Below are 24463 nucleotides of genomic sequence, written 5' to 3' on the forward strand. Positions count from 1 at the left end.
ATGCTTGGGGTTGAGACATCAAGCAGTAGAGACACTCGGAATATCTGCTGGCCTTTCGGGTATTACCTGGATTTCTCTATTATTATTCTTCTTCTTCTTCTTCTTCTTCTTCTCTTTATTACTTTATTTATTTTCATATTGAAGCTGTCCCGGAATGGATGTAATGTTTAATCGGACAGATCGGGAACCAGTCGGTCATTCATGGCAAGTAATGCCAAACGCAGCCTTCTCGCCATCAAGGGGATACTAGTTGTTCCCCCTTCTCTCCCAAGTGACTTCGTGCGTGATGTGAGAGGAGTAGGGGCGTGAGGCAAACGCTAATGCTCAGCTCCCAGCTCCCAGCTCCCAGCTCCAAGCTGCTCACGCATCCTCCAAGATGCACCAACCAGGCCAGGCCATGCAGCGGCCATGCAGTTGGTGTTCTTCTGTCGCCAGCAAACCAATCACGCCCGGCGCGGCTCAGTGGTCGGTCGTGGGGGTGGACGGCTGGTTGTCGCGGCTGGTCTGGTGCCGTCCGTCTTGCTAAGAAACAGCACTCATGCTTCATCGTTGCCTGATTGATTGACGGACGGCCTGACTGGCTATTTGTCGTGTATGCGAGGTGCGTCACACACGCACACACACACATCTACAAGCAGCCCTCTTTCATCCCCCACACGCGGTTTTACTGTACCGGCAGACCAAACAATGGTTCAACCTCTGGCTGTCATGCGTGCATGAATCAACCTCCAAACACTGGCACCGTTGCTGCCTTGGCCTGGTCTCTCAGCCTTGTTTCCCGCATCCGCGTCATTGGTATATTGACCTGGACGCTTTTCCATCTGGCAATGAAAACCCGTCCCACCATCCTGCCTCTTAACTAGAATCAAATATCTAGACCTTGCATCCCGGCCTTCGTCACTTTGAATATTCTCCTTCTAGCGAGCAACAACTCCTCGTCAGCTCCAGCAACCATGGCAGCCTTGGCAGCCTCCGCTGCCTCATCGCAGCCCTCAAGCCCCGGTCAACAAGACGATGACATGGGTCCAGGCACGGCCTTGATCGAGGCCCGCATCATGGAGCTCCAGCGCGAGCAAGGTTACTTTCGTTTCTTCTTCCCGCAGGATTCTCTCGACGGCCAGGCTCAATCGGAAGAGGGTGACACGCTTGTGCAAATCTATTTCCCCAAAAATGCTTCTGTCAGGGTATGTCGGTTCGTACAGATTCCATCCACACCAACTCTCCACTGACGCTTACATGTATATTTCCAGTGTGATGGTACTGCATGGAGCCACGTGCAGATCCGTATGGGTGCAGATCAAATATCAGCTACCAAGTCGGATGTCTTCAAGGAGAAACTAGTCGAGGTCACCCCGCAGATGAGGGAGCGACGACAGCAAGACTATCTAGGCCCTATGCTTCCAGAAGGTGTCAAGTACATCCTAAACTTAACACCCCCGGATATGGGCGATGACTTGGCTGCTCTGGTGACCATCCTGTCGGTCCCCGAGAGCGTTCGCTCATGGTGGCAATCCGGCCTAAGATTGAACGTCAAGAGATCCTTGGTGTCCGGACACGATGACGCTTGCTCTGACCACGAGCACGTTCCCGTTGACTGTGAACGACTCCCTGGGGCTTCATCGATGCCCACGGAAAGCCGGCCACAGTCACTTCTGCCTGCTCTGGATCTTGATGACATCGTCGGGCCTGTTGAATCGCGCCAGATCCCTGATTACTGCCCAATCCGCCATAGGGCCAATATCATATTCATCATGGAGGCCATCCTGTGCGGCAACACCTATTCAGTACTGAAAGCCCTCGATTCTGCAACACGCGTCTACACAGTGGTGAAGCTGGCCAAACTCCTGGACTGTGTTGACGTTGTAGTAAGTGAGCTCATGCAGTCTGGGTGTTACACGACGAGTATGGTACTGACGCACTTTCCTCCCCACAGCTTGATCCTGTCTACTCCTGGGCCCTAGCTCACCCGAGTGGCAACTTCATCGAGCTCTTGCCCGAAGTCAGTCTTGAGCTGTTCTGGGACCTGAAGATTGTGGACATCGTCCGCAGCACTTTCTCGATCCTCGTGGTTGAGGGGGCCATCGAGTTTCTCGGCGCTCCTGCGGACCTTTCGCCTAACACCGCTCCGACGTTGAATGCTTCACGCACTGGACCTACGACCATATTTGGTCGTAAGCGGGATGCGGTGCCTGAGGACATATTCAATGCTCTCGAGCATGCGCGGGACAGCCTCACCGAGAGAACTCATGCAACACTTGCCCATATCAAATCCGATGGCATCTATGACCTTTTGAGCAGGGGTGATTTGGCAGGCAAGGGCATCCCTGAATGGGACCGCCTCAGCAATATCGGCGAGACTCTTGGATGCATTGTACCTGGCCGCTTTGCCGATGCTCCAGTTAATCCACCGGTTCCCGTCTTGACTGCTATTTCAGAGCATCAGCAGAACTGCCTCCTGCGCTTGAGACTAGCCTACGGTGGACTGGCGTCTGCTTTGGTTGCATACTTCCACGTCCAAATGGCAGAGTCATTCAATGGCAATGACTGTGATTTCTCTCGGGCTGACCTAGACCGCAAATGCTACGCCCCCCGGTCGCGGTTCACACAGACCTCAGTCATATATCAGCGGCTGACCGAAGAGCAACGGGCTCTCACGGTGTACCCCTGGTATAAAATGATGACCAAAGCAAATGCCGATACCAAGGACCAATTCGATTCTCTCCCAGTGTACGGCAGCACCATTGCCCAACTGTCAATTGACTTCAATCAGCACCTGTTAGACGGCATGCTCCTCTTCCCCACACTTATGTCGTACCACGGTCTCTACCTCGGTGGCGGAATAACCCTCTTCAGTCTCGAAACCTTCCGCGTCCAGTACGCAGAGGCTATGGCGTCCCTGCACCAAAAACGAAGACTAGGAAGCCTCGACGGCGTAGATTTTCTGACCCGGTCACAGCACATGGCGCTAGGTGCTGCCGAGGAGGAGCTGTGCTTTCTGCCGATGTGGGCCGGGGGAAATGACGACGACTTCGGCGGCGTCTATGACGGCGGTTTCATCCCCGACACTGCACACGGTCCCTCGGGCCCCGGCCCGGCTTTTCACACGGGCTACAGCGTCGCCACGGCGGCCTCGGGTATCGCCCCATCAACCCCCACGGTTGGCCGAACAACCGACGACGATGCGGCAACCGTGGGTCGCTCGATCGCTGCGGCCGTCTCTTTCTCATCCAACAGCTCGACTGCTGCTGTAAATAAGCACAGCTTCGGTCATCCAAGCGAAGAGAGAGACCGGTGGAATTCGGACGATTTCATGCTTGAGTCTGCAGGTTCGGAAGATTTCGACGATTTCGACTTGGCGGAGTCCGGCTCGGACGACGATTTCCCCCTCGACTAGGCTAGCATGACCGCGTCTAAGCCCGGATTTGGCGGACGGAGCCCTGTATTATTTGGTGATCCTATGCAAGGTCATGTGTCAGATAATTGGCGCGGCACGGACTGTATCCCCCTGTTGGTGACAACGCTGCCTTTCGTATAATAGGTTAGGTACTTTCCGGAGATGATTGACTAATCTATTAGTCTAGTTATGTATTACATCTAATAGGATAAGCATTACGTACAGTGGGATAAACATTATACCACGGCATTTAAACTAATGTAGACAGGACGGTATGGTATGGTGAGGGCAGCGCTATCGCCATTGAGGGGATATCACGCTTTGGTACGCCACCAGGAAATTTATGTTGGAAACACGTATTGAAGCCGATATCTGCTTTGCTGAGTACGCATGCCGCCGTGCCCAAGCCAAGTTTGGACCATTCGATGCTAACGTTTGCCAGGAGAAAACTGTCTCGATGCTTTTTTTGGCCCAGATTCGCTGTATTATGAAGTAGCGTCGCCGGAAAGCGAAGCTCAGATGTCGTTAACTGAGAAGCACTATAGTTTAGAATGTTGGATGACTGAAGCAACGTACAGCGATGGATGCCGCGGCGGCTCGCATACTGACTGAAGATGGATCATTCGTGACGTGGACTGAGATATTCATTGGCAAACTGTTCTCATTCAGTCGTTGTTAACTGACCGAACAACATCAACATACATTAGGCACATACATACATCATAGCTCACCCCAATCGCACCAAACGCTAACCTTACGGCTGTCAATCAGTTCACAGCGTTAACAAGTGTCCATATTGACCAATCAATTGTCAGAGTCGAACCAATTTTTGATGGTTTAGCTACTGGTTATATCTCTCTTTCCGCAAAAGCAAATTGGTATCATCGTAGAAAAGTGCTCTTTTCCCTGTAGCCCGAAGCCCTGGTATACGAGGCTGTCGCCTCTCTCTCTCTCTCTCTCTCGGTGTGTACGTGCGAGAGCTGCAGCAATTCCAACATATGCCTGGCTCCTCAAGCTCTAAAACGCCAAATCCCCCTTTCCAGCCCCCTTTAACATCCCCCTCTCGACCTCGATGCTACCAACGATTTCCCAAGACGAAAATGTTTACCCATACACAATGCAGGGAGTAAGAAGAGTACGCGATAATATGAAGGCATTAGCTGCCCTCTTTGTTACGCCCAGCTCATCTCCTCATCCTCCATTTCGGGCTCATCGTCGGCCACAGGCAAGGGATTCTTTCGAGGCCGGCCGCGCTTCCTTGGCTTAGAGTTCGACCTGGCACGTTTCTTCCTCCCGCCTGGCGTATCGCCCGCCTTCCTCTTGCGGCCTCTGCCATCCATGTTTTCTTCGTCGTCGTCATCCTCCGCGAAATCTGGAGTTGTGGGCTCACCGTCAGCATCGAGCTCATCATCTTCGTCGCCGATTCTGACTTCATTGTCGACATTCATGAGCTCGTTGAAGTTCTTGCACGTCTCAATCATCCGATCCTGTGAATCGAGGCCCGTCATAATCGTAGCCATGTCCTCCCAGAATTTGTCTCCTGTGACTCCCTGAACCTTGACAGGAGCCTTGGTGACATCCTTGGCTGCTGCTTTCTTGTCAAGCTTGGCTTTGGCTTCCGTTCTTTTGTTCAGGTTGTACAACTTGCGGAGATAGGTACGTGCCTCCCAGACTGACAGAAGGATCATAGCACCTGCAGTCAGTTGGCGAAGACGCTTTGGATCAATGTCTGGTTCCTTGGCAATGGCCGGCTGTTCTCCGTTCTCTACCGGCGCTTCACTGGCGAGGGCAGTGTCTACACGGACTTGGAAAACGTCCGATTCGATAGCTTGAGCTATGCCAGATCCCGTCATGTGTACTATCTTCTCCATGGCGGAGACAGTTGCTTGGATGTCACCTATCGCAGCGTAGTCGAAGAAAGCAAGATTCTCAACCAAGAAGCGCGAGGACTCGACATGTTCCAAGCAGCCGCTGTCATCCTCAAGTTTTGACATGTCGAAATCAAGCAAGCCAACAAACTTGTCAATGAAACGCTGCCGACCTTTTGCGTTGCTATTATCGTTGAGGATGCTGAGCGTTGATTGCAGTTTCGAGGTGAAGGGATTGGCAGTCGCACCCCTGGCATCTTTGACAATGTCTCTTTGATAGTGGAAGGCCGATTGCACTGCTTTGGCGTACTCCTTCTCCAATACTTTCTCATGCTTTTGGTGCAACGACTTATGCTCAACGTAAGCCAACTTGGCAATATCTGGTCTGGGACATGTCTCTAAAGTGATAAGAGTGACTCCAGTTTCCTTCGGATGAACGAGGCCTTGCCTACTGATGCTGGACAAGATCTCCGTCGCGAGGAACGCATGGTCGTCCTGGCTTGCCAATGTGATGCGAGTGATATCCTTGAGGAAACGGTGAGTAGTGCCCATCGCCACAGCATCGAAACTAGTGCTAGCCATAACCTTCAGGTCTTTCTGGTCAGGCTCTTCCTTTCCAGCTGCTCCGGCTGCAGCTGCCTCCTCTGATCGCTTCTCTTCAGTGAACAAGAATTCTTTGAAAGAACGTAGGATCATCGACTCCAACGCTGGTACCCGTTCCTCAAAGACTTGCTGGAAGATGGTATAGACATTGACAGAGAGGAAGTTCTGTGGATTCGATTGGCAGATCAATCCAATAGCGTCCAGGGCTGGTTTCCTCATTTCAGTCGCCTGGTCGGGAGCTGCAAATGGGGCAAGGACATCGACCATGAGTTTAGAAACGGGACCTCCCTTCCACTTCTTGAACTTTTCCTTGAACATGTCGACTTGGCTATCTAGGTCGCAGTGCTTGCCAATCATACCCACAATCAAGGCATAGCGATCGAACTGCCGGAATCGTTGTTGGTCCAACGGTTTCTGCAGTGATAAAGCCCGGATGTTTTGAACTCCCAGCATACTGGAGATGACAAGCTTGCTAAGATGAGCAGTGTTCTCCAGAAGGCCGCTAATAATCCAGAGACAAGCAACCACATCATCGAGCAGAACTCGGGTGACTTTGCTTACGCAAGGCATCAGTTCCTTTCTGACATCGGCCAGAAACTGAGTGTGCACCTTGGGCACCTGGGGCAAGATCCGTCGGTAAATGACAGCGACGGCTCTGGAAGTTGACAGGTCCTCACTCGTGCTGATACTGGCGATGCGCGGTTGGAGACGCCGTATCTGCTCGAAGGTGAATAGCTTGGGTTCAGCCTTGGCAAATACCATCAAGATCTGAAGTGCCCCCTTCCCCGAGGGTACTGATGGGTCATCTGAATCCGGGTTGTCCACCAAATCGAACATGTTGGCAACCAGCCTAGTGCAGACCTGCGTGTTGGCATTCACAAGTTTAGTGTCTTGGGAAAGAATGATTTGAAACGCCTTGTCGAGAACCTGAGATGAGTTGCCTTGCCGAACGGTTTGTACCATGAGAGCAACATGATCAGTCAAAGCTTGCCTGTAAGCCGTGGATTCGTCGGCCTTGTAGAACGGCGCAATCCATACTTCCTCGATCATTTGTCGCGCGAGCTCTTTCACGCCGTCGTCAGGGTCTTGTATACGTAGGAGAAGCCCGTTGGCAATCTTGCATCGAATTTCTCTGTCCCTGTTGCGGAGGTAAATGTCTCTGGCAAGCTTCATGGATCGCTTACGGACAGCCAGACTCGAATCGTTGAACCGTTGATTGATAGTGGGGATCATCCTCTGCTCCAGATGTGGGCGCATACCGATGCATTTGCCTATCAGCCCGAGAGCGGAATCGCGCACCTGCGGAGAAGTGTCGTTCGAGCATTGGAGAATCAGATCGACGACTACACTGTCGCCGTCGAGGATTGCCGGGTCTGTTTCCAGAACCGATGTGATACTCTTAAGACTTTTGCTGCGTACAGTTGCAGCGTCTGTGGTCATTGACTGCATGAGAATACTCAAGATTCCCTTATAAGAGTCGCAAAAGTTTGATCTGAGTAGGATGATGGAATACGCAAGCTTAGCATGGTTTGCGCTCACAGCGGCTGCGTACGAGTATTCTGCAGTCAGCCACTGGCGGTTCTCAGTCATTTTACGAAGTCGATATGCCATGCGTCCGTACTCTGCTTCACGCTCGGAATCTTCCTCGTCGACCTCACCCTCGTAGGTGTTGCACAGCCCGACGCTCCAATCCATCACCATGAACGAGATGGCACTTGTCAGATGGGGGTCCTGTTTAAGGCAGCCTTCCAGATACTCTGACACAACACGGTACGGCCCAGACCAGCCAGTTATCTTTTCGGGTGAATGCTTGCGGTCAAGCGCAAAGAAGGATAGATCGGCGAGGAATCGACCTTGTGCATCAGCATCACTACCCTCGAAGGAGCTGGCAGCTTTTCGCACATCCGACCTGAGATCAGAGATAGCGGCAGCCATGGCCCCCAATATCTCAAGTGCCATGTTCTTAGCTGGTGCTGTATGCTTGTCGCTTTTGATGATTTCGAGCATCATAAACATGGCCATGCGAAGAATAAGTTCGGCTGCGGGCCAATCAGGCATCCCGAGGCATTTCGTAAAGTCTTCGATGAACAGATCCAACAAAACCCTTGGTGTGTTCTGTTCGCCAGTCTTGGCAACCCTCAGAGCCCGATTGACCATGAACTGGATGACATACGAAGCGTTGCGCATTGCCGTCTCAGACAGTGGTTTGGCGAGGGCCTCGAGCTCGCCCACCGCAGTTTTGGCTTCAGTGGATGCCATTTCTTCGGATCTGACGGCAAAGTTGGTATCAGAGTCGCCACGATGCGTGCTCTGACCTTCTTCGCCTTCTTCACTTAGCGAATTGACCCCTTTGCTCTTGGCGACCTTGGCTGCACTGGCCTGTACTAGTCGCATGATAAGAGCCGAGACAGGCTGGATGCTCCCACCCTCAGAGAGCTTGAACTGTTTGGCGTGGCTCTTACTTTTCGGCAGCTTTTCCAGGGAAGTCAAGATATCGTCAAATATACCCTGCCGTGATGCAGGCTTCAGCACGAATATCTGTGACAGTAAGTCCATAGCCACGAGACGGAGACCGTCGAATTTCTGTACTCCGACTATCGAGTCCTTTTCGGTGAAGGCGTTCTCGACGAAAATCAAGCGGGTTGATGTGAACTCCAGAGTGCCTACCACAGTCTCCGAAAGGTCGATGCTGGAGTTCAAGCTGGAGAGAAGTGCGAATAGCTTTTGACAAGCTGTGAAGATAGTGCTGATGGGCTTCTTGTGAGCTAGGAGATGTTTGAAAATCCCGTTCTTTGCCTCCGAGGTAGCACGCATCTCGACAATGGGTATGATAATGCCTTCCATGACATTCTTGAACAAGTCCAGCCCCAATTGGATAAGATCTTCGGAATATAACTGTTTCTCTTCTCGGCCGCCACACATCACAGTAAATGCAGTCCTGGCGGCTCGTAGCCCAGCCTCGATATCCGGGAGTGATTGCATCCACACTCCAACATCAATCTCCCCCAAGACTCGTCAATCTTGCAGTCGAGTCCCTCGGCATGGCGAAGTGCGCCATCACACAGACTCTGTAGGCGCTGCAATTCGTCGACGGGAACCAGACGGAAGCAGTTAAGGTCCTGAGTCTTCAAGAGGCACTTCTGGGCTCGATCGAAAGCGGCGATGGTCAGCGTGGCTTGCTGATCAACGATAGTAACCCATGCATTGTGGCCACCCTCTAACTTGTCCTCGGCCTCAAAAACCTCCCGAAGACACCGTTGTAAGGCCTTTAGTGCATTATTTGCCAGCTCTCGGTTGCCGAGCGCTCCGTTTTGCAGATTTTCGTTATCCTCGAGCTCCACGCGCTTACGCTTCTTGGAGAGGTAGGCGGGAGCGTCTGCTGAGTCGTCCACCACGACAAACTCAGCTTTGTTAAAGGTCGCTGTTGGAAGCTCAATACTGATGCCTACATGAGGTGATATTTTCTGGGGATCTTGTGCTGGGGCTGCTGCAGGCGTTACAGAAACCATGGGTTGGGGTGAATGTTCGGACTTTACTTGTGCCGTCCGGGTTGTAGATGTCGCGGAAGGCGATGGCCGGTCAGACTTTGGCGTGAGACGGGGCTGCGACTGCGGCCGTACCATCAGGTCTGCAGGAGAGACAGTTGTTGGGTGGTTGAAGGGCGAAGGTTGTAATGCCTCCCTATTCTGGGGTGTGGTTTGAGCTTGTGCTTGAGGTTGAGGCGTAGCAGATATCGATCTACCCGCTGCCTCCAGTTCCTTTTGCGTCGGGATGTGAACCTCAATACGAGCATGGTTCTTTACTGCAGCTTGAGTGTTTGTCGTGGCCGGATTGTGCTTGACAACTTTATGGGTCTCGCTCTTGCGCACCTTTGGCGATTTCTTGGCCGTTCGAGGAGACATGGTCTGTCCGTGGGATGTCGGCGTCTGCGTTCTCGGCGTATCGGCGGTAGGATATCGGAAGTTGACGGCAGAGTTGTTGTAGATCATCCTAGCGAACGGCGAGAGGCCGTCGGCTAGACTCTTGGTTGTGCCGTCTGTAGATGCGGTCGTTTTGGGTGCGGTCTTGAATTGGCTGAGGTCTTGAATTAGTCTGGTCCTCGACCATTTGCTGATGGAATGTGCTCAAGCAGTTCGCATTCAACCAGGTAGCTTGCAACTTACAACAGTGTTATTTTCTCCGGCTTCAGGAGGCTTTGTATGAATTCGAGGCTGCCATCCAGTCGCTTTGACTGTGTTGGTGCTTCGGCCTCTTGGTTTAGCGCATCGTAATCTTCGTGCGATACAAGGCCTGCTACGGAGGGCGCAAGTTGACCTGAGCCGATTGTTGGATTGTGAATGATCGCTGGAAGTTAAGTGAGCACTTGTTAGCCGATTCTTAGAGTTGCTACGGAGCTGCAAACCACATTGAATGGAGGGTGACAAGATGGGAAAGAGCGGAACAGGTGTGGTAATTAGGGCATCTGGTGGTTCAGGAAGGTGCACGAAATTAAACTGGCAGGTACGGCACTTACCAGGCTCGAAGGGAAAGACCGACGTGAAGGGCGTGTACGGCAAGGCCTCATTCAAAGTGATCGGTCTATCGCGACCATTGCGAGCTTCCTCTGCCGGCTGCGAGGGCGCAATCGGCTGTTGCAGCGGTGGCTGTTGGTGTTGCGGCTGCAGGAGCACGCTGGGCTCGATATACTGGCTTTGCTCGTACGGCGGCATCATGCCATTCGCCTCTCCATAGCCGTATCCGTCCATGACTGCTGATGGTATCTCTCCCTCAGATGCATCCAGAGTTTCAACGCCCGAGTCTATGATGTCGATGTCGTGGTATTGCTACTTCCCCAGCTCATTACAGATATCATCTTCGTAACAAGCCCAATTCAACTACTTGCATGCCATGAGCTTTGGACGGGGAGGGACTCGGGTCGATGTTCGTTCGCATAGGACCTGCTTGGTATCTAGGGGAAGGCGGAAACGCTCTGGACGGTACGCGTGAGCAATTTAGAGGGGAAGCGAGTGAGATGCCTGGAAGTTGTCCGGGCGCTCAGGGCTTGAAATATATCGCGAAAACCGCAGCGGCCTGCCCTGTTGTCAAGCAAGGAAGTCGCGACAGCCTTACGCTAAAGTTGGACGATGGTTGAGCGAGCGAAAGATTGGATGGAGCTCCGAGTCTAAACCCAGATCCTCCCAAAAGCGCAAGGGATTCCGAGACCCTCCCTGGTATTTTACAGGGATTGCTGCCGTTGCGACCAAGCTACACATGTGCACTATTTGTTTGTATTTACAGACTGCCGTCCACGGTAAGCATGGATGCTAGGCATGTACCTTAAGTAGGGGCTTCGTGTGAGGAATGTACATGTTGTCATCGCCCTGCAGCTGCTGCAGAGAGGTCCACCCTGTCTGGTCCGTCGGTCGGTGCTCGGAGCTTGACTATTTTTCTGGCCGACTTTTTTTTAGATTAGACTTTTGACTGAACCATTATCGATTATCGTCACCTTTGGTAGGGATAGAGAAAGAAAAAAAAGTCGCTGCTGTTTTCCCGTCTCACCTTGCGATATCCTCTGAACTCTCCAGTCTCGTATGTTTACTATACGTCCAAGTAGGCATTCCACGGCAATCAATTGGTCAAGATGAGCGCGATCGGGTCTCTGGTATTCTGCACCGGCTGCGGTAACCTCTTGCCCGCGTCCAAAGGCGACGAAAAGAACATCCTTACCTGCGAAGCATGTGGTGAACAGAACAAGGGTCAGTATTCGAAAAGCTCGCATTCTTCCAGTTCCTTCAGTCGAGAGTCCCTAGTCCTCTAACAGAGCAAATCCTCAGACACTGTTTTCAAAGAGATCGTTACACAGACGAAGCCCTCCGATTTCCCCTCGCTGCTCAGACAGAAGCTATCCACAGTCCAGACCGTTGAGCGACACAAGATCCGGACCGAGGCTGCGACCAACACAGAGACATGCGAGAAGTGCGGTGGCAACGATATTACATTCGCCGCCGTGCAGCTGCGAAGTGCCGATGAAGGCAGTACCATCTTCTATACCTGCAAGAAATGTGGTAACAAGTACGCCGCCATGCGCCAAGTGAGGTGTCTGCGAATGTTTGCTGACTTGATAATAGATGGACGCAAAACAACTAAAAAACAACGATTTTCAACTCCTAAATCTAAGAATGCCATCCCTCCCTATGAGCTCGACTACTGCTATGCGCGCGATCGAAATGAGTCCATCTGTCTGTTGAATATTATACACCGGTTGTCTCATGCCTCGCCGTCTAAGCGGCTACCGTTGTTTTGGGCGCCGAGTCAGGGATCAGCGCATACTCGGTTTGATTGCTCTGTTCGTAATCAACCATGTCGAGAGCCACGATCACACTGTCACGCACTACCTTCTCCTTGTCATGGAGGAATCCTTTGAGGATATCCTCGACGCCGTCTTCCTCTCCAAGACTACCGAGAGCCTCGGCGGCTTCATGGCGTACCATGCTCGCTTCTTCGGTGTCACTTAGTGCGGCAGTGAGAGCTGGTATGGAGGCTGGATGCGAGAGTTGGCCGAAAACGAAAGCGATTTCGTGTCGGAAGAGGGCCGAAGGATCAGAGAACCCCTTGGCAAGAGCTAAGACGGCTGGTGTCGCGGTAGGGAGATCTGGGGGCGAAGCGAGGTCGCGCAAGGCGAACATGGCACGGTATCTAATGAAAAGGGGTGCCTTAGTGTCCATGAGAGACTTCTCCAGCTCCTCGACACTTTGTACGGAGTCAGGCATGGAGGGCGCAGGATCTATCGAAGCAAAATCACTTCTGCAAGTTAGCCAGGCTCGAAGCGCGGGTATTCGTGGACGTTTGCCGCGATCGTAGGAATCAAGTACCTTTGGCGCAACTTCTCTTGCTTTCTCTGCTCTGAATTCTCCCACTCTATGCGATCAATGGCGATTTCGCATGTCTCTTTAACTGCAACGTTCTCACCCTCGCGGTTGAGGAATTCGCGTAGAATGTCCAGGTTCTCGGGGAAGCCCAGGGCGCCCAATGCCTCGGCGGCCTCATGTCTGCACATGGGGTCTTCCTGCAAGTCACTCAACGCCTTGCGCAGGGGCGGGGTAGCCTCCGTCTTGCCTGATTGGCCAAGGCAGTAGGCAAGCTCGTGCTTCAAGAGCGCCGATGGCGAGACAAAAGCGGCGCCAATCGCCTCCAGGGCGGCAAGGTAGTTTTTCTCGTCATGGTCGTGCTTTGCGACGTGCTTCAGCGAGAACAGGGCGCGGAACCGGAGGGGCAGTGGGGTCGACTCCGAGCAGAGCGACTCTCGCAGGGCGGCAATGGTCTCGGCAGTGACCTTGGTGGATGGCAGGGAATCGTCCCTGTCGGCGCCGGTGGCGACCTTGGGGGCTTCAGACATGGTGAGGGAGGTTCGGAATTTTGCGTAGCGGTAGTGGTAATTGTGATTTGCTTCGCGGCAAAGGACGGCTTCAGCAAACAAACGACTGAAACGGCCGGCCGGACTTGTGGAGGGGTGGTGACTAGGGGACTTTTTTTTTGTAGATGGAGGGGTCGTCTCGCTTATCGATAGACCAGCTGGGATCGATTCAGGTGGTGAGTCAACACTGATGGTGGGGCAAATGGCTGTAGAGGCGGCGGCTCTTTGTGAGAGGCATGTATGCAGCAAAAGACACTTACACGTGGAATAAGACGGTTTCCGTCGTCAGAGTTCTGGTTGGGCCGGTACATTAACAGCCTTCACATGGGAGATTGCAACGCGGAAGGTTCTGGTAAGGCATCTACTCGCTGAGACCGTCTTCGCAGTTTCACCACTTGGGGGACACTATCAGGAACAAACATCAAAGGCAACTTCCATAAACGCCTCAGGATAGCTCCACATCGCACCACCGGCCACGCGATGCGTCATTGTCGTCTGTAGTTGATTGTAAGACCTCAGTTGTCCTTTGAATAAAAACCAGCCGATATACCAGCCATACCATACACCCCTCTCGGAGAAAGAAAGTCCTGAGTAGGACAGAGTGGTTTACCAAATCAGATTGATTGATGCAGACCACACTGCCCAGACTTCTTAGACCGACATACAGAATGGCGCTGCATACCGCCAAGGACACAGCCAATAAGCTCATCTGTAAGTGACAGCCCCTCGTTGTCGTACCACAGGGAAGCTTCCGCGCTCACACGAGTACACACTGTGTCTAGTCGCGCCGGCTGGCAAAGAAGTCCAGGGCCAGGCCGAACAGTTCAAAAAGGGGTACCTCACTCGCGCGGACCTCGATGCCACCAGTCCCATCCGGCAGTTCCATGCCTGGTTTGCGGCGGCCCAGAAGTCGGACCAGGTTGCCCACCCCGAAACGAGCACGTTGTCGACGGCTTCGCTCCCCTCTGGGCGCGTCTCGGCCCGCGTGGTCTACCTCAAGGAGCTCGACGCCGAGGGGTTCGTCGTGTACAGCAACTTCGGCACCAGCCGCAAGGCCGCCGACCTCGCCACCAACCCCTGGGCTGCCCTCACGTTCTGGTGGGAGGGGCTCGAGCGCCAAGTCCGCGTCGAGGGTAAGGCCAGCCGCATCACGCCCGAGGAGAGCCAGGCGTACTTCGACACGCGCGCACGAGGGAGCCGCGTTGGCGCCTGGTCGAGCCGACAGAGCCAGGTCCTGCAGCCCGGGGGCGAGGGTGACGACGGACGCAAGCAGCTGGAGGGCTGGGTCAAGGAGTCAGAGACCAAATTTGAAGGCAAGGAGAAGATCCCCGTACCAGAGTTCTGGGGTGGGTTGCGACTTGTGCCCGACTCTATAGAATTCTGGCAGGGACGGGAGAGCCGACTCCACGATCGGTTCGTCTATACACGCAAGGAAGGGACTGATGAGTGGTCATTGGAGCGCCTCAGCCCCTAATGTTCCAAGGGATGGTGTTATGTGCCAAAATAACCAGCGCCCTGCCGCATCGAAAATATCCTCACTCAAAGAATTCGTTCCAGAACTCAGGCCACATCACATGGTACTACGTAACTGACTTGAGATCAATTTTTGTGGTTCAGTCTTTTTACTGATACGCTTGGATTGGGGCTCTGCGCCCAAATGAGGATCCCCGTCTTGATGTAGACATGGTATTTGGGATATCGCGAACCATCGAAAAGGACCATGGGCGCAAAAACTTCTTGTAAAAGGATAATGATTCTGAAACTTGAAAGTCGTGGTCTCTCCTGTCCTACCATGGTAGAGCAATTGGGGGTGACTGTACTCTGTCTAAAGTTTCCCGGCGCTCTATGGAATGCTGAATTTCCGCATTCAGACTTTCTGCGACTTTTTGATTGGATCTATCAGATTCTGCATTTGAGGGCGGAATAAAGGGCAAAAACACCGAAAATGAGACTGTTCTTCGTTGTTTTATTCTTTGTTGGGGTCTCTAAGTAAGGAGGCGACGGGAGTGTATCTGTCGGTGATGGGTTCCTATCAATTCTCAAGACCTCCATTCCTGTAACGATAGCCGCAATTGTCCCACGGATCTAGTTGAGGAGTACACATAGCAAACCGGCCATATCGCCAAAATTTCGACACGTAGCCCTCCTTGGTATTGTTTCCCTTTCTCGTAGGATATTATGACAGCCAAAACTGTTAGTTGAATGTTATTTATGCGTACATACCCCTGTATTCTGCTCCACGTTACTAACGATCGCGATAGTACCCAAAGCGGCGGTTACCCCTGATAGGCAATGTTGTGCCTCGCAAAGCAAAGCGTCAACGAAGGGATGCGAATACAGCGTTCGGAGAACCGCTCAGTCTCCGCGGTGGAAGCATCAGCTCGCCCATCCAACAGGACGACGACCAACAGGGAAACGACCAACAGGAAGAGATCCAACAAGAAGAAGTCCAGGACAACGAAAGTCAAAACAACGAGACATATATCGAATTTGTCCAGAATGAGCCTTTCATGCTCGCATTGTTCTATGCAACCGGCAGAAAGGGTCTTATTCCAGAAGGACTGTCCCCCCGAAGGACAGAGAGGTCCTGAGAGAAGGCATGAAGGCATGGGAGCTGCTACAGCATTCAATTCCTCCCAATGTTATTGATCAAGTCGTGGTACCAGCGTTCCAAGATCCAGATGGCAAAAATTCTGTCCGCAACATGAGTACGGTGCTCATGGTAGCTTCCGAATCAGTCAGTGCAAAATTGCAACCAGGAGCTCAGGGTCTCGAAGACGATTATGGTACATTCGTCAAACAAACGGACATTTTCGATCTGGTGTACTACCTGACCAGCGTCATAGTCTGGATGGCTGCCAACCGCACGATCTATGAGCGGCTCGGGTTCGAGAAGATCTATTGGAAAGCCAAATTATGGCGATACATTTGGCGCTACAACGCATTAGCGACCCTGTTCATAACAAGCACTCGACCGTCGCGGGAACGAGATGCTTTGTATGGCAAGGATGCGGAGGCGAGTCTCATGGGCTCCATGAACACAATCGTTGACCATATCGATACCATCATCTCCGTGCGGCTACAGATCAGGGAGGAGATGAAAGTAGACTTACCTCCTAGTCCCCCTAAGCCTCAGACAGACACCATCGAGGAAGAAGAGCCTGAGAGCTTAACCCCTGGTAAGCGCGCGCCAACCAGCAAAAAAGAGATCTTCGAAACCACAGTCGGTGACGGAAAAAAGAATGATGAATCTCCCGGGACTCCGAGTAAGAAGCAACCTATTTCAGGTAAGATGTCCCACAGCTGCCGACTAGGCAACGTTCCTAACTGGGTAGCATCATTCTCACTACCCTTTCCCCCGCATTATTTGCTCTCTTAACATTCACACTCGGGCTAACGCCTGGACTCTATATATTTAGGTAACAGGGAATTCGGAAGTGGAACAGGTTTCATTAAACCGAAAACCATACTGAGACCTTATGACCCTTTTCCAAGCCTTGCCATTCTGAGGTCGTATTGCCAGGTATCCGCGGAAGAAGATAGTGCCTCACCAATGGATATCACCAGCGAGAGTAAGGTACCGGGGTCTGGGTCCAAGGAGCCCGAGCCCGAGGAGCCCGAGCCCAAGAAGCCTGAGCCCAAGAAGCCCAAGTCCGTGGAGCCCGACGGGGACGACGAGTTCGTGGACCCGGCGTCGCTGGACCCAGAGGCGCTTAAACAATACAACGAGTGGAAATCTGGAATGGACCCCGCATACGTAGCCGAGTATTTCCCTGAGAAAACGGTGGTAGTTCCAAACCAGGTGAAGTGGCTTTTGCAGAGAAAAGCGAAGAAAGATGGTGATGACGAGAACACTGGGCGCCCTTTCTGGCCTGCTCCTGTGGGCAATAAGAAAGACGGATTTGAGTTATAGAAAGTAGTTTGTGGGATTCTGAATAGGACTTATTTTCCGTCCTCCTTGATTTATCAGGAGTTTGGTGTGGATGTACAATATGCTATACTCCGGGAGGACAGTCGGTATTGTTTGTGTCGTGCGTTAGAGAAGGTGCGGGACTTGGTCATTGAGGGCCATTCTAGAAGTGCTGAGGGGCAGCATAAGGAAGAGGCAGCACTAATATACCATTATTTTGCTTCTCATGGGTGGGTTGTCCCCCTAGTTGATCCTTATATTGATAGAAAGGCCTGGAAGGCAGTACCAGAAGCACTTATCAAAAGGGAGGTTGGCTGCTATAGAACGTCACAGGACCCCCATGCATATACCATACTTCACGTGTGAATGTCAACGCCCTCCCTTGTGGCTCTCCAGAAAAGTCTGCAGAGTTATCCGGCGCTATTCCAGTCAGTGCAATGAGATCGTTCTATATTCGTATAAAACCCATGTTCAGGTTCTGCTCAGTTGGTGAACGTGCTGACGCGGATTCCGCGAATTTTCTTTCATTGACAAAAATAGCCTAAACGCCTGATGATGTGATATATCCAGAGTCGACAGCGGACACTTCGGGACCTTGGCCATATAGATGGCCTTCATTAAAATACAATCACTGTGTTCATGGCAAGGCCTACAGAAACGCCATATATTTTCAGGCCTGAGACTCCCCAAAATCCGTAAGCTCGACCAGCTTCCCCTTACAGGAAGTAATCCGCGACTGGCTTCTTAGCCGGCATGCCCCTCGAATCCTGCGGCGCAGCTTGGAAGACACGGTACCTCCGGGCCGGGCCATTCTTCGGGCCGCTGTCGCTCTCCATCATAACACCCCGCATCCCACCGTCACTCCGACCAACATCACCGTTGCTACGGGCCAGTATGCTCTCGCCGCCGCCACCCTCGGACAGCTCCAGGACAGCGGCAACATTGCCGCATCTGTAGCAGTAGTTAGGGGCAGACCAAACGGTCACAATGCTCGCATCGAACATCTCCTTAAAACCCTCCATGACAAGCTGGTGGGCACGAGCAATGAGTGACAGGTCGTTCCTGTGATTAAACACCTTGACAATATCAGCACCAAACAGGAAGCCCGCACCGCGGGGTGAAAGGCCCCAGCCGTCGATCTCGTCTGGATCCGACCAGAGCAAGTCGCACATGGCACCTTCGTGAGGAACCTCTTGCTTGCGGTCGAGCAAGCGGATCTTATCCACCGTGTCTATCAAAGGAGATAGACCACCATGCACACAGAGGACTGCGCCGGTTGGATTACCACTGCTTCCACCACTTGAGCCGGAAGCGCCCGAGCCTGGGGGCCCGGTCTTTGAACCAGCACTGGCCCCGGCACCGTTCGGGCTTCTTTGTTCATTATCGCGCCGTTGGAAGCGACTCATAATGTCTCCATCCGCATTACAGACTTCGATTTCGATGTCGGCATCGGCGTAATCCTCACTGGAAATATGTTCGTTCGGCGGGGAGAGTGTGTTGGATGCGCCGAGGACGATGGCGCCCAATGCAAGATAATCGAAAACATCGCAGCAATACCTCCATACATTTGCACTGCCGTACTTTCGCACACATTCATCGTAGAAGCCGTAAACTGTGGTGATTTGTCGGGATTCGTGGTTGCCACGAATCAAAGTCATGCGGTCGGGGTATCGGACTTTGAGGCAGAGGAGTAGAAGAAATGATTCTAAGGAATAGAAGCCGCGATCGACAAAGTCGCCTAATCGTATGTCAGCGTGTGGCAGGAGCAATCGCCCGTTCTAATAGTCGCATACCCATGAACAGATAGTTTGTGTCAGGGGGTCGCCGCCGACTCGAAAGAGCTCCATAAGATCGTGGAACTGGCCATGAATATCACCGCAGATCTACGAATGTGTCAACAACAGCCCGCATCCATATGGAAGTAGTACATCTCATCCATACCGTAACGGGGGCGGCGACAGTGACGACGTTGCCCTCTTCGATTAGAAGCTCGCGTGCTTTGTGGCAGAGTTCTCGGACTTGGGCCTCGGGGATTGGACGACATGCTCGCAGTTGAGCGATGGCTCTGTGAGTGTGAGCCAAGTTAGTCACGCGCAGGTAAACTAAACGTAAGGTATGAGAACATACTTATCAAGGTCACTCATGATTGCGACAAGTGGGTATCAACGGCGCTTGCTCAAGGTTTCGTGCCCGACGACGATGACGGCAGCACCGTCGGGAAGGACACTGGATCTGGAAGTGACAATGCTCATAACATGCCCGGGAGAGCCAGGTTGTGCATAGTATGTACTGTGAGAAATGAACTATGAGGCGTTGTGATTACTCGGTATTGCTTGGATCTTGGTCTTGTTCGGGTCAATGACCATTTACGTCTTGTCGCGTCGTTATCGCGGTTGCAGATTTAAGGTTGATAAGTGTGGCGCGACCAGTGAACCTACGCCTTACTATAGAAAATAGCTGGGCCCCGGGCCAATGACGCCAGCAGCTGGGGAATCGGCACTGCTGCAGGCGTACTTGTGAAGTTGGGGCCTGGGGGGGTGGTTCGGTACATTCGAAAAAGTACCTACTTTATGTACAGTTGAACTGCCTGCATGTGGCAGGGTGCACCACCCACCCCCACTCACTGACGTCTGCTGGCTGAAGCCTCGTTGTGGCTGGACTTTTCCCCCCAAAAGCTGGAGGGTTAGCTTCGATTTCGGCTGCGACGGTGCTACCTTGGGCAATTGGCCAATCAGAGTCGTGTTATTGACTGGCCCACCTCCACCAGCTTCATCCGAACGGAAGCCTCAATTCAATTCGAAATGTAGGACGCAGCAAAAGCCGGGTGCTTCATCACCAAACCTCCAATATCAGCCATCTCGAGCTGCAAAGACAAGCCGAAACACTTGCCGCCATGATTTGGTCATAATTGGGAATCTGGTATGCCGCCCAGTTGGAATAACGCTTCCTCTCCGCCCGCTTTAGACTAATGCTCGCACGCTTCGGGGCCAGATGAGCCGATTTTCCCTCGAGTCGCGACCATGCCGCCTCACCTGCACCCGCGGTCACGCATGACCTCCTCGCTCTTTGCGACCGCCGTGGCTGCCAGTTTCTTCGTGGTCGCCCTACCCCATATGCTACCCTGTCCGGCACCGAGGGTCAAATACGCCGACTGCGAAGTCTCGCCCGACGGCACGAGACGGAGGAGGAGGAGGAAGCCCGAGCCCGTCGAGGTCAAGGACGAGATGGCCCAGTTCGAGAGCAGCAAAGAAGACTTCGAGAGACTATCCGATGCGAAGGCGAGGCGGGAGTGCCCCGTACCAAAGCCAGGTGGTGTCATAGGCGAGCTCATGGGCTTCAGGGCGAAGGGGGACAAAGACAACCAACACCCACGAGACAACCAGTGAGACTGCCTTTTGGTAGCATATGGAGCCAATAGAGAGCCCGGCATAGACTGTATACCACTCACGTTTATACACGAATAAAGCGAAGACCAAAGAGAATCAATATGCCGATACACAATGCCCTGCATTGTCCTACACGCCCAGGCCAGAACACAGCCTCTTGGTCCAATCTCAGCATGGAAAGTAATAGACTCCACCTACTACAGCAAGACCTTGGCAATATCAGGGTTCGGAGTTCGGACCGTCACAGCTTCACTTGAATGATTTGCAAGTGCATGTGGGGGATGCGCTCGCCGGGAAGGCCACCCGCTTGAAAGCATAAACCAAAACACAAGATCGGTCCGGGGAAAGCAACGTTCAAAAGTCAGGGATTTACGCCTGGGTATTCTCTCTGCAGGGGAGCCGGTGGCCGAAGCACTCTGAAACATTGCTTTACTCATGGGTCTGGTTTTCTTGGGGCGCCGTTCCCTAGTGAGCCACGCATGAGTAGAAGACCTTCGTTGCTGACTTGACCTTAAAGCATGCCCCGTGGAATTTGCAGAAAATCGGTCTATTCCGTCGAAACTTTGACGCGCAACGGTCGCTTCGGCTTTTGTAGTGAGTAATGGGTCAGTCGTCCCATGTGTAACCGTTATCGACATTTGGAAAGCGGCAGCTACCGTACTACATACATCGGCACATTATGGGGTGAGTGAAACTAATGCCTTTGCGTGGTATACGACTAGAACAGAGGGCATGCTTGTTCCATGTGTAAGCAGGCGCCCGACTTGGCACGTGGGTTGCGATACCTGTGTCGGGCGACCTCAAACTCCCGTGTCACATCTCCCGCTAGTCGACCAGCTCTGCCAACCTGACTGGCGCAGAGGGTCCAAACGCTCATCCGTCCTTGTTGTATCAAATACTGTCACTCTGCCGTACTTTCTCTTGCGGCTACTCATCATTCCATCTTGGCAATACAAGCTCATCGTCTTGCATCTTCACCACTGCCCTCTACCTGCCTGTCCTACGAAGGGCCACAATGGCACTGGTAGTGCCTACCACTCCTTGCGCTCACCAACATATCTCCGAACTGTTGGCGGGTAACGAGTCATATGCCCAGGAAGATCAGAGGATTTGTAATATTGGCTGGCGCAGCATCAAGAAGCATGGTGAAGCTATAGCTCAATCTGATCATCACGGCATCCGTTGTTGGAACTTGACCGCGCCTCCCAAACGACGACACACCAAGCCAATAAGCTCCGTAGGCCTGACTGACGCCCCTTGTCATGGCAGACGATTCTCGGCCGCCCAGACGGCGTTTCTGATGAACCAGCGCGGATCGGATGCACTATCAAGATTTTGGGGATGAGATGCCGGGGTTTGACCGTGTGATATGGGTATCTACGACTGACATCCAGTCCTCGAGATGCGTGTATATAAGGCATCAACTCCTCGGTTCTAATGGTGATTTCTGTCTCCTCATCACCATCACCCAACTATCTAGTCTCTGTGAGTCTTTGCCAATCTTTCGAGCTGTGCTCTCTTCGTTTATCTTTCACTTTCAGTCACTCCTTACCAGTCACTCATTTTTGAAGGTAAGTCTCTTCTCCTATACAGGATCCAGACAGCAGATTTCCAAGTTATACTAACAACAGTGGTCAGCCGGCTTCTTGTCCAATCAACTCCTTTTCAACCACCCATACTTTCACTCAATACCACTACCACCATCAAAATGAAGTTCATTAACGCCTCCATCCTTGCCAGCTTGGCTTTCTCCGTCAACCCTGCTTTCGCGGGACCCGTTGACCACAAGGCCGTCGCCGCTGTCAACGCCGAGGCTGGCCCTGCCGCCGACCAGGCCGCAGGCCCGGCTGCCGCCGATCCTAACGCGCAGGCTGACGCCAAGGCCAAGGCCCAGGAAGCCCTCGACACGCTCGCTCAGCAGATTGCCGACGGACAGGTCGCTGAAAACGTCAACGGCACCGAGATCCTCGAGGGCTCGGGCACCGCCCTCGACGACGCCAACATTGAGCAGAGCCTGAACGACAACATCCTCCAGGAGATGTTTCTCCTGGGCGTCTGCAACATCAACGCCCAGCAGCTCGCCGACTTCAACCTGAACGTCGCTCAGTCCATCAACCTGCTGCTGCAGCTCCAGGCTCTTCAACAGCTCCAGGCTCTCGGCTTGGTCCAGGTCCAGGATGTCGCGGCGCTCCTGCAGGAGCAGCTTATCCTCGGATTTGCCGTCCCTGAGCTGCAAGCCATCAAGCGTGGTGTCAAGAGCATCATGAAGGTAAGACTTCATCATCCGTTTCTATCCCATTTCATCCCCCTTCTGGTTCACAATTTGACTAACTGGACGTTCTTCTACAGGTTTCTCTGCGCCGCAAGCGAGGCAACCTGGCCCTGCAAGCCCAGCAGCTCGACCTCCAGAAGGCACAGGCAGAATGCGAGGCTCTCCTCGCGGGCGACGATGCCGCAGCCGAGGATGATGCCGCAGCCGAGGACGACGCCAACGCTGACGATGCTGCCAATGAGGATGCTGCCAAGGACGACGCCAACGCTGACGATGATGCCGCTCAGGCGGATGATGCCAACGCTGACGACGCCGCCGCTAAGGACGATGCCGCTCAAGCGGAGGATGCCAGCGCTGACCAGGCCGCTGGGGCTCATGCCATGCCCATGGCCGCAGCCCACTAAGAGGTGTCTGCCCGTGATTTCACAGAGCAGTTCAGAGCCCCGACCCTCCGGTGGTGATGACGGTGGTCGGGTGATCTCCCTCGACGGTCAAAAAGCGTGCGACCTAGATGGTTCGATCGCGGTTCCCCCAGGATCCTGTGGTTGCAGTTCGGTAATCAGGGATATAGTTCATTGTTCCAAGTTACCGTGGTTTCCATAATAATATAATTTTGCCCTGAGTATTTAGTTTCTTATTTGCTTCGATGGCCTATTTGACTGAGTGCTGTGAAGCTACACGGTTCATCTCGTCCTAGTTTGGTTTACTGAAACTAACGAGACAGATAAGAGGAACTCCTGTGATGGCGAGCTTATCGTCGAGTATCTACCTAGACTTCTTTTGAGCTATACCAGCTGCATGCAGTGATCTGAAGATAATACACTGAGCAAGAGGCACTCACCAATGTGCATGCGGACCACATTCACCTGGGTATGTAGATGCATATCCTCCTTGATTGCGAAACCAGGACTGCAATACAGAGCTGCGTTATTTGTCAATCAGATACTCCGATGTAATGGGTAGGCAGGCACCTGCTGGTTTTCGCGGTGAGATACACACACATACTCTAACCCGCCTGAGCAGGGAGTCGACTGGTATCTGTTTCGGTTTCTGCACAAAACTAACCGGCGGCCGTTAGCTATCAAGGAGAGACGGGGCGAGCCATTGGTAGTTTCTCGTTTGTGTTTCGCTCTCACTCGGATTTCCTGCATGCTGCCGGCCGGCGAGTGCCGGTGCCGTGCGGCGAAGGGCTCGGCTGAGGTAATGGATGTTGGTCGCCCTCCCTTGCCACCCAGACAGCGGTGCATGATGCAGACAGGCAGGTATGTTCCGTCGAGCCGTTCAACCGACTCTCTTGCATCGGGCTTGGCTTGACTGGGCTCGCCCCCCGTTTCACATTGGGGAGATCGTGCACGTGGGGGATGCCAAGTAGGTAAAAGGTGCAGGGCAGGCGGTGGCCATAAGTGGTGGCTTCCTTCCCTGACAGATGCCCCGGAGTATAGGAGAGCCGCGCGCTAAACCCAAGGCGGGCTAGCGGCCTGCAGCGACAACGTTGGGCAGGGCCGCAGGGGTTCATGTCATGTTTTGTCTCGAAGGCATGTCCCCGTCCGGACCGTCCTCCTGTTCGACTAGCCAGCCTGCGACTTATGCTTATTTCTTTCGTGATTCATGCCCAGATCTTGTCTCGTCCTATGTCA

At 53.0% G+C, this 24463-nt stretch overlaps 9 protein-coding genes across 9 annotated transcripts; 6 read left to right on the top strand and 3 right to left on the bottom strand.

The window, feature by feature from the left end:
• Window positions 1-953: 953 nt before the first annotated feature.
• Window positions 954-3394, top strand: PG986_005262 (uncharacterized protein; the record flags this gene model as incomplete). The annotated part of the gene is made up of 3 exons (XM_066841484.1): window positions 954-1184; window positions 1251-1865; window positions 1934-3394. The coding sequence occupies 3 exons, from the start codon at window positions 954-956 to the stop codon at window positions 3392-3394; spliced, it is 2307 nt and encodes a 768-aa protein (XP_066701346.1).
• Window positions 3395-4566: 1172 nt separating this feature from the next.
• On the bottom strand, window positions 4567-10610 carry PG986_005263 (AT hook domain-containing protein; the record flags this gene model as incomplete). Its single annotated transcript, XM_066841485.1, has 4 exons — window positions 4567-8803; window positions 8854-9975; window positions 10029-10209; window positions 10379-10610. 4 exons carry the CDS (start codon window positions 10608-10610, stop codon window positions 4567-4569), a joined length of 5772 nt encoding a protein of 1923 aa, XP_066701347.1.
• Window positions 10611-11485: 875 nt separating this feature from the next.
• On the top strand, window positions 11486-11991 carry PG986_005264 (uncharacterized protein; the record flags this gene model as incomplete). The annotated part of the gene is made up of 3 exons (XM_066841486.1): window positions 11486-11600; window positions 11679-11916; window positions 11973-11991. The coding sequence occupies 3 exons, from the start codon at window positions 11486-11488 to the stop codon at window positions 11989-11991; spliced, it is 372 nt and encodes a 123-aa protein (XP_066701348.1).
• A 134-nt stretch (window positions 11992-12125) lies between these two features.
• PG986_005265 (deoxyhypusine hydroxylase) lies at window positions 12126-13240 on the bottom strand (the record flags this gene model as incomplete). The annotated part of the gene is made up of 2 exons (XM_066841487.1): window positions 12126-12648; window positions 12717-13240. 2 exons carry the CDS (start codon window positions 13238-13240, stop codon window positions 12126-12128), a joined length of 1047 nt encoding a protein of 348 aa, XP_066701349.1.
• Window positions 13241-13926: 686 nt separating this feature from the next.
• On the top strand, window positions 13927-14732 carry PG986_005266 (pyridoxamine 5'-phosphate oxidase; the record flags this gene model as incomplete). The annotated part of the gene is made up of 2 exons (XM_066841488.1): window positions 13927-13969; window positions 14041-14732. 2 exons carry the CDS (start codon window positions 13927-13929, stop codon window positions 14730-14732), a joined length of 735 nt encoding a protein of 244 aa, XP_066701350.1.
• A 704-nt stretch (window positions 14733-15436) lies between these two features.
• Window positions 15437-17171, top strand: PG986_005267 (uncharacterized protein; the record flags this gene model as incomplete). Its single annotated transcript, XM_066841489.1, has 4 exons — window positions 15437-15451; window positions 15520-15750; window positions 15798-16545; window positions 16678-17171. 4 exons carry the CDS (start codon window positions 15437-15439, stop codon window positions 17169-17171), a joined length of 1488 nt encoding a protein of 495 aa, XP_066701351.1.
• Window positions 17172-17884: 713 nt separating this feature from the next.
• Window positions 17885-19312, bottom strand: PG986_005268 (Serine/threonine-protein phosphatase; the record flags this gene model as incomplete). The annotated part of the gene is given in 4 exon segments (XM_066841490.1): window positions 17885-18946; window positions 18962-19051; window positions 19110-19233; window positions 19296-19312. 4 exon segments carry the CDS (start codon window positions 19310-19312, stop codon window positions 17885-17887), a joined length of 1293 nt encoding a protein of 430 aa, XP_066701352.1.
• Window positions 19313-20188: 876 nt separating this feature from the next.
• Window positions 20189-20554, top strand: PG986_005269 (uncharacterized protein; the record flags this gene model as incomplete). Its single annotated transcript, XM_066841491.1, has 1 exon — window positions 20189-20554. The coding sequence occupies one exon, from the start codon at window positions 20189-20191 to the stop codon at window positions 20552-20554; it is 366 nt and encodes a 121-aa protein (XP_066701353.1).
• A 1708-nt stretch (window positions 20555-22262) lies between these two features.
• Window positions 22263-23230, top strand: PG986_005270 (uncharacterized protein; the record flags this gene model as incomplete). Its single annotated transcript, XM_066841492.1, has 2 exons — window positions 22263-22823; window positions 22904-23230. 2 exons carry the CDS (start codon window positions 22263-22265, stop codon window positions 23228-23230), a joined length of 888 nt encoding a protein of 295 aa, XP_066701354.1.
• Between the last annotated feature and the right edge of the window lie 1233 nt (window positions 23231-24463).

The sequence above is a fragment of the Apiospora aurea genome (genome assembly GCF_038362705.1).
Source record: "Apiospora aurea strain CBS 24483 chromosome Unknown utg000004l_segment0_segment0, whole genome shotgun sequence".
NCBI classification, from domain to species: Eukaryota; Fungi; Ascomycota; class Sordariomycetes; order Amphisphaeriales; family Apiosporaceae; genus Apiospora; species Apiospora aurea.